This window comes from Euprymna scolopes, chromosome 6, assembly GCF_053919585.1.
Source record: "Euprymna scolopes isolate OS-2025 chromosome 6, ASM5391958v1, whole genome shotgun sequence".
Classification (NCBI taxonomy): Eukaryota; Metazoa; Mollusca; class Cephalopoda; order Sepiida; family Sepiolidae; genus Euprymna; species Euprymna scolopes.
The window spans coordinates 120,454,527-120,469,886 of NC_136487.1; the positions used below are offsets into that span (position 1 = coordinate 120,454,527).

The window sequence follows — 15,360 nt, forward strand, 5'->3', positions numbered from 1 at the left end:
ACATGGGGAAGGAAGGATGTTTTGTTAACTATTCTATACTTTCACCTAACAATTAAATAAAATATATTGTGAAACTAGAATTTATTTTTAACTCATTGTCAAGACCATTTTTTTTTTAACTGAAGATATCTAAATAATAATTATATCTAGGCAGTTCAATAAAGAATTTCATTGTGATGCATTTTGTAATTTTTTACCTTGTTTCCACCTTAACATTTTTCTTTAAAATGGCTACCCTTTTAGGGTTTCTGGATATGCTGAAAACGAATATCGCATTTAAATTTTCCGCAAATATGTAGCTTTCTGGATATTAAGCAATGTCATTTCTTATGTTATTGCTGGTGGCCATCTTGGTATGTGTGTTTGCGCATAGTTTCTCAGGATTAGGTGCACGCTCACGCGTACCAAGATGGCCACCAGCGATAACATAAGAAATGACATTGCTTAATATCCGGAAAACTACTTATTTGCAGAAATTAAAATGCGATATTTGTTTTCAGCATACCCTAAAACCTATAAAAGTAATCATTTTAAATGTTAAGGTGGAAACAAGGTAAAAAAATTACTGTTTTATTTCTATGTTTAACATAGTTGAATTTTCTGTAAAACAGAATAGAAATGACAAAATGAGCATCAACTGGTGACTATATAATTGTTGTTTATCAGGATTCCTGGTATCCTGGTACTGTGAAAGCTACATCAAGGATTCATGTAGAGTATGATTTATGGTTGCATCTCAGAAAATAGGGGTATATTTTGGGCCAGATAGAGAGGATTTACAAAATTGAAAATTGGACTGGTCCCAAAATGCATAATTTCTGGTCGACTATGGGAATTTCCATCTTTTACAGAAATCCAAAATCTATATGCAAAATTTTTTTCAATTTATTTCTGAGATTAATTCATATCTACTCAATTTTTCCTTTTCTTTGAGGGGAGTTGTAAATACTGGTCATGAATGCTCTTTAGGCATTTAATGGTTACACCCCAGATTAAACTCTCTTGGTGAGGAGGCAGGAAAATGCCTGCTCTCAAAGCTATATTTAAATACCACTATAATACTTAGTTTTGTTCATGAATAGACACCCGCTGTATGATACCATGCGCCACTTTAAAAAAAAAAAAAATGAAATTTGTACATCTGAATTTATAATTCATGGCTTATGGTAAAGAGATACATTAAATTTGACTGCATAATCAGAAAGAGCACACAACTGTACATAAGAGTGTCAAGTTTAATGAGAATAGCTTGAAAATAAATAAATGGTGGTGAAATTACCAAATTTCTTGAAATGTTGAGGTCTGTAATTTAGCCCACTTTTTCTAAAGAAAAATGTCCACGGAAAAGCCTAAATTTTGGCACTTAAAATTCTCATAACTTTTGAACTACTGATGGTATTTGCATAATTCAAACGGTTTTTAAGCATCTTTTACATAGCTCTTTTCATGCAAGTTGAAAAAAATAACTTATCTAAAAAGAAAAAAAAAATCAACTTGTAATGCTACTTTTATATATGACTAGCGGGGGTGCCCGGCGTTAACCGGGTGTTTGTTGGTGTGTGAAACTAAGAGGGCAGAGAAATGAGAATCGTTCAAATAAAACAATTAAAAATGCAAGTGCATAAACGAATGTCTGCTTTTCTAGGTCAAACATCACTCCATAGATTGATTGTTGGTTGGTTGTTTTTGTTTTATGGCATATCAACCTTTTTCAGCTTATTTAATGCCGAATCTAGTTATTTTGAGGAACGATTTTTAATGGAGTATATTTTTTTAGGTCAGATTCTATTTAACCCATAGTTGGGACCCTAACAGGTACTTCCACTCCGGGTCAGAGTGGACCTGGGAGCAATGGCAATTAAAGGGTGGCTCCACACTCCCCAAGGCCCGCAAGGTGGGGCCTCACCATCGGATATAGTTTTAGGTCGTCATATCCAGGACCTCACGCCATAAGAGAATGAAATTACGCACTTAACTTTGGCTTGAAGCTTTCTGCACATTTGTTTGTTTCCCCACAATTTTGGGGTGCTGCATAGGAGGCGTACATATTAGAAGACATATATAACGGGTTCATGTAATACGGGGACTCAGAACAGATAACGATGATGATGAGACATTTTATATATATTACAGTTCTTTTAACACATATTAGCGGAGAGGTAGATACTTCACTTATGATGATGGTGGGGAGGGCTCATAATACTTGGAATGGTTTATACAAAGGTCGTTATAGATGATGATAAAACACTGACCTTTGATGCCTTTCTTTATGTTATTGTCCAGTCTTTTGTCCCAATAACTGCCACACCTTGATTAACAACTTCAGCTGCCTTTGTGTACCTTGGTGAACAACTTCCGCTCTATTGTCTTTCTACTAACCTCACTTTGTTCTGCTGATAAACTTATTTCCTCTTTTGTATCACTTTGGTGTGGACGATGATGCCTTATATAATGTAGATGCTGCACTTTCTTTATGTTATATAGCAGGGGGCTCACATTGGGAGACATATAAATGGGACATGTATAACGGGGTATAATGATGGTGATGAGAATTCTTATTGGAAGACATTTTATATATTACATCATGACGATGACTGTGACAATTCTTGGAGGTTTCATATTAATACAGTCTGTGAGATATATGCAACAACAGTTCTTATACACATATAGTGAGGGGAGGATGATACTTCACTTATGATGATGATGGAGATGACACATATTACTTGGAAGGGTTTACACAAAGTTCGTTATAGATGATGATAAAACACATTTACCTTTTCTGTTGTAAAGAATGACGACACGAGACAACACTTACAAAACATAATGGTGATTCCTTTAGTCATCTGATTGGCCGATCGATGACGTCAGGAATTCAAACTTGGATCTACATGGTCTAATCTTCTACCCTTCGCTTCTAAGACGCTCTCCTCTCCAACTGACTATCTCTCATCAACTGTCTGATCAACTGACTTCTAATTCCGAACCCATTAAATCCTATATTGAGAAATCTCCTTTGTTTATGACGTCAGAAGTGTTTTCAAACGTGACTAATTTTCACGTGGCTTTACATATGTTTGTCCAAACACACTTTTGGCAAACAAAAGAATTCTCAATTATTTCTAACCCATTTTTAAACAATATAATTTACCTCGCATTGTGCACTCATTTAACCGACATATTTAATATCTAGATTTCTAAAGAATGGACAATAAACTCTTTTTCCGACATAAACAATATTTAACTATTTCTAATAGAATTAACAATATTTAACTATTTCTAATAGAATTAACAATAGACTTTATTTCTAACATTCCATTTTTCCATTATCTTTAACACTTGCCTACAGGGTTCGATTCTAGCCTTATCCTAATATCATTTTCACTTATATAGTATGTCTTCTTACTTACATAAGAAGGGGACAGCCATTCATCTAACAGGAGAAAAACAGCTCCGTACAAAAAGAGTGTCCAAATGAATAGCAATTGTCTGATATGAAGGGTTTTCCCCGACATAAATCAAAGCTTATTGCTTTTCTGGACGTCCCTAGCATGAGTGCCAGGTAGACGCATTTGCTCCGGATTCAGTTTCACTTTTTCATACGGAAAAGCCAAACAAACATGCGAGAATACAGAATAGCGGGAATTTCATAACATAAAAGTCGCTCAAATAAAAGATAAACACGACCTCCTTTTGTAAATCATAGATATTATAATCTAAGGAGTATATAAAAAGTTCTAAGAAATAGTAACACCCCCCCCTCAAAAAAAAAAAAAAAGCCTTTGCCGGACATACAAAAAAAGCACACACACTAACACACATTTTTGCTTTTATATAATAGATTTCTGAATTAATTCATTGATATATATAGCCAGCCTTTGAGACTTTACACGACCGGTCGCCACAGTCGATTGAAAATTTCTTGGGGCAACTAAAAGTCGTAAATCACTCGCCCGCCAGTTGATAAAATTTCTTTAAATAAAGAAACGGGGGAAAATCTCATTTATTTTACGACCCTGAAATATGTGGTGACTTAGAATGACCTATGTTTCATCATTTGTGAATTCTTTCATCTCTAGCTGTGAGACCGTTGGAATATCTGAAAAAAGAGTGGTCACGCTAAAGGTCAACAAGAGGTCAAATTTACACATTCGGCGTGTAGTGAAAATGTCGCCTTCATTTAGCTCTCTGATTTTTAAATTCATTTGGAAAAAAAATTCTTCGACTCTACAACTACATACACTTCATGCTTACAAAAGTAAAGACGAACATTTGAAAGAGGAAAAAATGCATCGTTCCCCGTCAAGCATCCGAAGAAATGATTCTTATTTCTATGGAACAATAATGTGAATGAATATAAAGAAACTGGTGTTTTATTTTAACGTTTTGTTGAATATTTACTGAAATGTTTGTAGTAATAAAATAGTTGATTTACAAGAGTTAAACAAATATTTTCTTGTTAGATTATACACACGGTAGTTTCTTGAATTGTTGTAAAATTATTTACTATTATTGACTGAAACAAAGACAAAGTCAGACGAGTAAAAATATTTTGGGAGCGAGTAAATTTTCTCTCACACTCGACTGATTTTTTTTTCAAGTCTCAAAGGCTGTATATAGCTATGTTATATGTCATTTTGAAGTGCGTTTTCACTTTATCAAATCGTGTTATTCATTATTTATAATAAGTCGTTAGCTGTATATACCCAGTGTTGCCAGGTTGAAACATATTGGCAGATGAAGGCTTAGTCACCGAATATCCTAACTTGTTACGATTTTCCTGAAAATGGACGATGTTGGATTTATGAAAGCATAAAACACATCCATTTTTGTCTTTGAAAATTAAACAAGGAAATAACTCTTATAGATTAAAGGGGAAATAATTCTCACAACTTAAGTAAATAAACTTACTTCTGGTTTTAAAGGCAACTGGTGTTGGCTAATAATAATTGAAAATAAATTAAATATAAATTCAATAAATCAACTTAAATAATATTTCTAAATAGAACAAAACAATTCAATTACAATATAGTTTTCTCGCGTTACTTTTATATGATTTCTGAATTAATTCATCAATATAGATAACCATGTTATATATCATTCATCAATATAACCATGTTATATATAACCATGTTATACCTATCTATGTTTATATGTATCGTTATTTTCATGGAAAATATTCGACTGAGCTCCAGTCTATGCCCCCCCCCTCGCCAAACTTTCACAAGAAACACTTGTCTAGCTGAAAACACTATCAATAATTCCCCCCACTCGTTATCTGTGCCTAAACCTAAACATAGATTCCATGAACAAGGCTTCCTTCTTAGAACTGCACGCCTGTGGAATTGTCTTCCGTTTTCCTGCTTTCCAGCTGACTACAATATGGTTGTCTTCAAGTCTAACGTAAACAAGTTCCTGATGAGCCATTCCACTTGTTAAATTTACCAAATTTCCATTACTAATGATTACTATATTGTCCAATTTCTACTGTACACTCTTTAACCCTTATCCTCGAGTGGCCGCTTGGCCTTGATAAGTGGTGATGCCTATGTAAAAAAAAAAGAAAAGAAATCATTTTGAAGCGCGTTTCCACTTTATCAAGTCATGTCATTCATTATTCATATTAAGTTGTTAGCTGTACATTACCGGCGCTGCCAGGCTGAAACATATTGGAGGATGGAGGGCTTAGTCACCTAACTTGTTACGATTTTACTGAAAGTGGACGATGTTGGATTTATGAAAGCACAATAATAATTAAATATAAATTAAATTAAAAATAAATAGATCAACTCTAAATAGAACAATTAAAACAATACTATTACAATAAACAAATAATAACATGCAGTTAATTATTAAAATAGATTTTCTTCCATGTGATATGCAAATGAGGCTACTTCTTAAATGTAGATTTTCTTTTGAATAAATAATAGATAAAGAAATCATACTGGAATGGAAGTGTTTAAACGTTAATTTTCAATATGGAAATGACGGGTGAAGATGAGATGTGATAGAAGGCTGCATCGCGAGGCATTTGCAAGTCTGTGTATGAAAAGGAGCCAAATTTGAATATGTGCTCCCCATCTAGGTGTGGAGCACACAGTTCTAGGGTCTATTGGACCCACCCCGATCCTACTTTTAGTCTCTTAGCTAGCTGAGTGAGTGCCCCATCCCTCCCCGTCTAACTGCAATCCCCCGCCACCTCTAAATTTCACCCATCTTGGAGAGAAAGAAATCAATCGCCCCCCCCACACACACACGCACACCAATTTTTCTTTTCTCCCTTTCATACCATCAAGAGGGCACTCCCACCTAGAGACTGTCCCGCAAGACCTCAGGTTCCTTTACAAACCAAAGTGAAATGGATGGTCTATCAATTAGACGTGGTTTTTAACCACTTTTTATTTTTTCTCCCCCCCTGCCCTCAAAAAATGAATTATTGTATTATTATTGTTATCTTTTTTATTTTTACACGTCAATAAAATTGTTTTAAACGATTGGGTTCTAAGTAGGACGTCCCCCAGTATGAATGGGTAAATGCTGTATTGTGGTGAAAGAGGATACTAGCTAAGAGAATTTCTTGTTTAGTTCTGGAGTGACAAGGATGAGCAATGACTCCCATTCTCCTCCCACCTCCTTTTTGAGTTGGCCTTTTTTTGTTTATGTTGAACTTACATTGTATTTTTGGCCTTAATAAAAGATTTAATACTTCAATATGGAAATTAATTTGTGAGATGGTAACTTTTGTACATATTAATTTTTTTTTTTTTTTTACAAGGTGGTCACCACTTATCAAGGCCTGGAAGCCACTCGGGGATAAGGGTTATTGCGTGTACAGTATGTTAGTGTTGAGATTTGATAAAGTGTCTTACTTAAGGGGGCAATTCATCAGGAATTTGTTTATGTTGGACTTGAAGACATCCAGGTTGTAGTCAGGTGGGAAACAGGAAAACTGAACAAATGGACAGGAATCCTACTTTATATAATAGAAAATGGATCCTGAATTTACTTTTGACAGCCATGTAATTCTTCCTTTAGTTCACACATTTCATGAGTGAAATTTCTGACAAAGGAGGAAAAATTGCTGTTTTCTAGGTCAGAATCTATCCATCTAACACTTATTGTTGGCTAGTTTTTGACCCTGAAGTATTTTCCCTTTTTTTTTTTTTTTTTTTTTTTTGAGTTCTTTATATCTAGTAGCTTCATGCGTTTGAGCAATTTGCATAAAAACAAGGAGTTTGGCTTCAGACAGACAGTTACCAAATCTTCACCAGTAATTAATGTATTTCATCATCTTGCTGCGATTTTTTCATGGTGTCATCAAATAAAAATGCGTTTAATATTTTTTTTGTAGCTTATTTATGAAAACAGCTTTCATTCTAGTCGATATATTCTAAGGTTTTGTTAAAGTGTGTGCTTACCTTGCATCTAAAATTCCAAGAATTTCAAAGATGATCAATTCAAACATCGTACATGATAAAGAAAAAGTAATAGAGAAAACCATGTGAATCTCGGAACGATGAACCTGAAAAAAAATAAAATAAAAAAGGAGAGAAAAAAAAAATTTGTTAAAACAAGAAAAAAAAAAAATGTTTCAATTTTTGAGATGAGGATTGATAATACATATTATTTAGATTATTTGGACTACTGTTCTCATCTTGAGTGCTATTTGCATAACATTTTGGTCAATGTAACCTCTGACCTTTTTCAGGTGATTTCTGGTTGATTTGGGACAAAAACTTTAACAAATGAATTTCTAGATATTTGCAAAGGATCGTATTTTCTTGTCATTATCAATAACCTGTGGTGGGAGGGGCTTGAAAAATGATACAGACAACTGTCTGTCACTTCCATTTTTTCAAATGAATCTAGATGGAGAATAAAATCATCAAATATTCAGGAAACAAAACTAAGAAACAGGAAATGCATGCGTAGAAATAGAAGTTCTTTGAAATGTCTACGCAGACTATTCTGTTTTAAATTTTTTGAGTTACTCCCTGCCAACCATGACCTAGAATCATTCGTATGATGGCTTCAGGATTTTAAAAAATCACTAGCGGGGTACCTGGCATTGCCCAGGTGTGTAGAAGTTTTATGGTAAGAATATTGAGTAACTGAGCCCTAAAACAAGTTTAAATCAGGCGAGTGCAAAGAGAAAAAAAAAAGAAAAAAAAAATAGCCGCAGTAGCCAGGCTCAAATCTGTAACGCTAACAGGAAAAGGAGGTGAAAAAAGGAAATACTGCTTACAATGTTGAGGGAGTTCAAAATAAGCTCAGTCATTGCAAGGCGTATGATGACTTTACAAAAATGACCCCTCCTTGTAAAAAACGGCCCAATTGATGGTCAAAGAATTAATGTTTTTGCCCAATTTTTGGATATTTGTCGCTCAAGAGTCCGATCTTTCGAACAATACCGATTTTGTCAGTTTTTGTCACAGGTGTTTTTGGCAGACATATGCACAAATATACAAATTAACGTTTGAGACTTATATAATAGACTAGCTGGGGGTGGAGGCGACTTTGCCCAGTTGTAAAATATGCTTAAATATATTTTAATTTATCCAGATTTCATATAAACAGTAGAACCCCGGGATACAGTGGCTCTAGGATATGTTTTTTTCAGGTTACGATGTGAAGTACAATGTTTTTCTGGGTCCTGTATATGGCATTTGCCCAGTCTTAGGGTGTTATTTATAATGTTATTTGATTATATACATGTGCATTATATACTGTACTGTATTTTGTTACTAATTTTTAATATGTACTGTATAAAATTTTGCTTAGGCTGCGCCATACGGTGATTTCACATTACGATCCCAACCCCGGAATAGATTAATGCCATAGTTCTACTGTATTATTATAGAGTCGTGACTTCAAAAAATAAAAGTATTTGGGTGCCATCTGCTAGAATCTAAACCAAAAGCAAAACTGTAGCATTCAAAGCTGGTGGCGCTACTACTGTTACCATAAATGTTTGCTGTCCTGTTTATTTATTTATTTAATACTAACTAAACATTTCTGTTACGTTTGCTTTTACGGGTACTTTTAAGAGTCTGTGTTCTTATGTATATGGGTGAGGGTGTGTATGCTCTTACGTATGTTACGTGCAGTTCACTGTTATATGCGTGTGTCCTTATCCTTACACCGCTTCTTGCCTTGAAAGTCTTCGAGACATGTATGTGCCATGTATAATGCGTACATACCTGGTTGCCTTGGCCAGCGGATTATATCTTTTGATCGCTGGTCTGCCATCTCATTGGGGAGTGGTCACTGCAGACAGATTCATTAATGCCAACAAGATGGACTGAAGCTTCAATCTTTTATTTAAAGCAAGCCTATATCTCGAACCCTGATTGTCGGGACAGACCTGAAATCTCCAATCTGCTTTCAATTTTGACCCATTTTTAACCTCTTAAAAACTATTTTAACTGCTTATGAGGTTAAAAATGGGTAAAAATTGAAAAAATCGTTATACATTTTTTACATTCATCTTAGTTTATTTTTAATCAGTTCACATATCACCTTGGTACAGTAGTGTAGTATTGGGAATCCCAGCTTAATTGCTATATAGGTAGTTTTAGAAATAGAAAGTTATGTAAGTATATTTTTATTTCCCATCAGCGAGTTGACGGGGTCACAAAAGGTTAGGTTTGACCGGTATCAACCTAGAGAGAATGCACAGGAAATTAGGGGTGACATGAGAATTATGGTCGTAGGCTTCCGGTTGACGACCACATGGGCTGAGAGTGGTTTAGGCAGTAGAAGCAGATTGGAGATTTCAGGTCACATTGCCAAGATCGCTGGAAAAATGGTGGGATCCTTTTATCGATCCAGATGATTGATCACTGCTGATGCAATTCTCTATCCATATAAGGTATGTCCAAGGATGGAGTACTGTTGCCACGTCTGGGCAGGAGCTACTAGAAAGGACTTATCCTGTTTTGATAGAGTTCAAAATAGACTTTGTAGCCTCATAGGGGATGTCCTTTTCTCTTCCCGGCAACCTCTTTCTCACAGAAGAGATGTTGCGAGTTTGTCTCTGCTTTATTATCATTTTCATGGCAAATGCTTGTCTGAGCTCCAATCTATGGTCCCTCCTTGCCAAACTTTCACAAAAACACTCGTCTAGCTGAAAACACTATCAATAATTTCCCCCACTCTTTATCTGTGTTTAAACCTAAACGTAGATTCCACGTACAAAGCTTCTTTCTTAGAACTGCATGCCTGTGGAACTGTCTTCAATTTTCCTGCTTTCCAGCCAACTACAATATGGTTATCTTCAAGTCCAACGTAAACAAGTTCTTGATGAGCCGCTCAGTTAAGTTAACAAATTTACCAAATTTCCATTACTAACAATTACTATATTGTCCAATTTTACTACTGTACACTGTTTAACTCTTATCCTTGAGTGGTCTCGGGGCCTTGATAAGTGGTGATGTCTATAAAAAAAATTGGAAAATGTAATAAAATAAGAGTACATGCATAGGCATGAAAGAAAAAAAAAAAACGAAGGAACTCGTCTACCTTGTCACTGCTTTCGGTAGTGCTACACTAGAAATTAGGAAGTATGTTAGTTGACTATATTACCGTTTTTCTTTGGGTTTTTTTTTTAATCTCTAAAATTTGAGTGAAGCAGAAACTGATTATTGTTTTACAGTAAAAGAAATCGATTGTCAAAATTATGTAAAACACTTGAGTAAAGATTAAGACCAAGTCAATAGCCAGCAGAAAAAAAATGCTCTGTAGTCTAAAATCTTCAAAAGGTTTATTATGTGGTGACTTAATCGTAAAGTGATTCCAACGAACGCGAAAAAGTAAATTGCTCTAATTCCTATACTCTTTCTCTGCTTCATTGAAATTCAATTTCCTCCTAATTTCCCCAAAAATTAAGAAAGTTTTCACAGAAACGTGCTAACTAAAAATATTTTTAACCAATGAAAATTGCTTCAAGCTCCAAAAGTAACACATCTATGTGAAAATAGTAAGCCGACGCAAAGTTAGAAACTTCTATAAAGAAATCAGTCAAAAGCTGGAGAGAAAGGTAACATCAGCTGGCAGCACCTGAAGGCACCCAAGTATCTCTCTTACCAACACCCTCTTCTGCTCTTTTGGCTGAGGGAAGAAAGTTGCAAAAGGAAAGGACTCAATGACTCACATACCAGCTTCATTCATCTTGTGCACAAATTCCGACACACAAGCAAGATGGACAAACAGAAACAAACTGCTACTCACATCTACACACCCAGTAATAAGAACCACGTAAATCAACACCCATACACACACAAGGCCATATTATCAAATACTCACATACGTATATTACTTATATTCACATTATGAACATATTGATATACACATTTCTAAGCGTTGTGACCAGCACAACTTTCTTCACTAAACACGTGTTTGCATAAATGACTGAAAATAACTTTTATTCTTATCTCTTATGCAAAAATATTTTGTTATAAATTTTTGTTTTTCTCAATTTTTGCATTTATGAAATTCCATTCATGTTTTAGTCCGCACTTGTTACCTGGTGACCATTCTATTCTTTAAATGTTTCACATGATGCACACATGTAGCCGCATACATAATTATAAAACTCTGCAGACCATCCGACTACCTTAGCTTGCATCTTGTTTATCAAAAACATTGTTGTCATGGAAACCAGCTTGTATTTATTAAAATTCACACTCGTTTCCACAGTCCAAACATATTGAGTACAAAAAAACTTCAGTCTTTGCTTAACGTGTAGACATAGTTTCATGATTAAACTATGTTTTGGTTTTGATTCTATGTATATATATTTAGTTTTGGTATCACTACTATATAGTAGGTTTAATATAATAATCGATAGCGAATTGTCACTATAATAATGAATATGTAATCTGCATGAATTAAAATATCATATTTAAGTGTATCTTATGACTAGGCAAGGCGGCCAGCTAGTATAATTATAAAACTCTGTGGACCGTCTGACTGTCCTTGCTTCCATCCTGTCTATAAAAAACATTGTTATGGAAACCAGCTTGTCTATATATATATATATATATATATATAAAAGGCAAAACACGCGCAAGAGTTTTTGTATGTCCAAGAAAGGCTTTTTTCACCGGGGTTCCGGGGGGGCATGGGGTACTATCGCTTTGAAGTGTTTGTATACCTCCTAGATAATAATATCTACGATTTGCAAACGCGCATCGCGTCTAGATTTATTTACAGCGACTTTTACAAAATTATTGCTGTTTTGGCTTCTCATGTTCGTATAAGAGCAAAACTGATGTGAAACTAATGAGCTGTTCTCGGCTAACCCAGGAACAACGTTCAGAAGGCGATGGACGTTTGGTCAATGTCAGTTTTCACTGTCATATCATACAATTGCTTTCATTTGGACACTCCTCTAATAAACGGGGGGAGCTGGTTTTTCCAAACACGTTGGGAAACAAAACCAGACAAAGTTGGATAAAAAAAAAAAACTCAAAAAGAACTATCCTGCAGTAAAATTAAGTGCGGTCTTGACCTCATTAAACATTTAGTATTTAATTAAATCCACACTTTCTAAAGTCCAACAATATTGAGTACAAGTAAACTTCAGTCTTTGCTTAACGTGTAGACATAGTTTCAATCATGAAACTATGTTTTTGTTTCGATTGTAGCTGATGACACTCAAATCATTATTTTTTTACTTTTGAAATCATGCTTATATATTGGGTACAATACGAAATAATTGACTCTATAGTAATAAATATGAAATCTGCGGAAATTAAAATATCATGTTTAAGCGTATTTTATGACCAGGCAACGCCAGGCGCCCTGCTAGTATTCTTTTTCTTCTTCTTTGCTAAACATAACTCTTACACCCAATCTATCTATATATCTATAAAAAGTGCAGTTGTTTGTGTGTGTGTGTGTGTGTGTGTGTGCATTTCCCTACTAAACTACTCTGTCAATTTTCAGTCTACAGACTCGAGATTTGACATAAGGAGTATTGAGATTTGAGAAAATCTTTTTAATCAGTTTTCGGCCAGAAATTTGGCTGTCAAGGGGTCAAAGTTCAACAATTTAACCTTTGAAAACTACCAAACTCCTCCGGCAATTTTAGGTCTGAACACTTTACATTTTAGATGTAGGTTACTTGGACATGGACCAAACTTTTTAATTTGATTTAAGTCCAAAATAATAAATGTTAAGGGGTCAAAGTTAAAAAAAAATTGACCTCTCAGCCAATTTTTGATCTAAACATTTGAAAATTTACATAAAGTATATTCAGACATAGGGCAAACTTTTTAATCAGTTTTTGACCGAAAACTTAGCTGCCAAGGGCTCAAAGTTCATAAGATTTGACCTTTGCGGTCTCTAGCAAACTATTTAGCCAATTTTGGGTCTAAACATCTGAAATTTTACATAAAGGGTATTCAGACATGCAAACTTTTTAATCAGTTCTTGGGCAAAAATTTGGCTGTCAAGAGTTCAAAGTTAAAAGAGTTGACCTTTGCAGACTCTACCAAACTCCTTCGTCAATTTTGGGTTTAAACACTCGAAATTTTAGATGTAGGTTACCTGAACAAGAGTCAAACTATGAACAGTACATAGGGTCCGAGCAAAGCCGGGCTTAACTGCTAGTTCATATTAAATATTAAATGTTGATGTGGCTCTTTGCTATATGCGAAGATGCTATTTTTTGTCCAAAATAACCTTTACAAGGCCAGAGATCACGCCACAATTACTTTGGATTTCATATATTCTATTCGATCTAAAAAGTTCAGGTGTCTCCATTGTGGAGTGGAGGGGGCATAATAATATTTTCCTAAGCACCTTACCCACCCCCTCTCTAAAAAATTAGGTTAAAATATAACAGAAAATGTTTTATGAATACATCATTCCTGTTATATGGTATAGAAACATGGGCACTTGATAATACAGTGACAGAAAAGCTTAGAGAGGCACAATACAAAACTGAACGCATTATGCTTATAATGTAGTCGTTAGACGTCAACACTCGGGACCCACACATTGTAAGCAAACAGTCGCAAGGAAAACAAAGATAAGGAAAGAATTGAACTCCATTTTTTTTCAGTTGAAACAACAGACATTTATTTACAGGTACTTCCAGAATAACGTCTTGGCTCTTGCTGAAAAGTCTTCTCATACGCCAATATGTTTAACAAGACTCTGCTGTGGTACTCTGTCTTTGTCCGGCCATGTTTGTGACAAGTCTTTCCCCGTCACTCCCGGGTCACATGTGTAACACTTCTCTTTTTTATTCATTTTTCTTTCCTTTTTCCTTGCTGTGACATCACCTATCACATGACTGTATACAGTTGCTGCGATACATATGTGTTCTGTTACATGCTCGGTATCAGTTTATGTGAAAGAAAAAAAAACAACTGGAATGGATAGCAAACTGGAGTAAACAACATCATCAACATACGAACGGCAAAACAGAGATTGACAAGTCACCTTTCAAGATATACAGACAAGTGGAAATACAGAGGGACAGAATGGACTCTGAGACAATGGAAAAGGCTTAAAACCTGGTGGACACTCAACTTCAATAGCCAACAAAATCTTACTTGGCCATGCCTAGCCAGGGATAAAACAAGCTGGAAGGGAACCAAGGAGGGGGTTCCTTCTCTGGGTTTGGTTTGGTCATTTTGTTTTACAGCATATCAATGTTTTTCAGTGATTTAATACCGAATCCAATAATTTTGGAAAAAAGTTTTTATGCTTCAAGTTCTTTATATCTTTGAATATTTATTTATTTATGATATTTAGTTTAGTTGTTTTTTTTTAAAGAAAAATTGTTTTTTTACTTTGCAGAACATGACTGAGTTTTGCAAAGGGAAAGGAAAACAAAATAAAAGTTTAGTTCATTTTAGGTGATAAAGCTAATATCTTCAGTCTGATCTGATAGCACCAAGCTCTCGTCAAGAAATGATTGAAAACCCCAATGATGATGATAATGATGATGATGAGATTTAAGGAAAATACAAAAAGGAATCTAACATTCAAGATGGCCACTCTTTTCAAAATGCACACCATTATATACTTACCTCATAATCTTTAAACAAGCGTTTCAGAAAAAATACCCAGCCTCCCACAAAAAAGAGAACCTAAAAAGATGGAAAAGAAAGAAAGAAAAAAAAAAAAGAATGGGTTAAATATTTATCCAAATTAGCAAAAATACAAAATGCAGAGAATTTAACTATTTTTTCCTTCAAACTTCTTTCCAATATATTGAGGTTTATTTTTGAAAACAAATCTTGGTTCATAGAAGAGATTGGTCTCATCATTGAAAAGATTCTTTCACTATTTTAAAAAAATTAGAACAATAATAATTTTTGAATGAATAAAATCATTTACTTAGAATTT

The 15,360-nt window shown here is 34.6% G+C and overlaps 1 protein-coding gene across 1 annotated transcript in view; it reads right to left on the reverse strand.

Moving 5' to 3' along the window:
* Nucleotides 1-15,360, reverse strand: part of LOC145277919 (Golgi pH regulator-like) — a 104,799-nt gene that overhangs the window by 74,383 nt on the left and 15,056 nt on the right. The window contains exons 2-3 of the mRNA XM_080129986.1: nt 15,042-15,101; nt 7,416-7,519 (exon numbers count right to left, since the gene is read on the reverse strand). Coding sequence (XP_079986112.1) covers nt 7,416-7,519; nt 15,042-15,101 — 164 coding nt within the window. The remainder of the gene's footprint in view (nt 1-7,415; nt 7,520-15,041; nt 15,102-15,360) is intronic.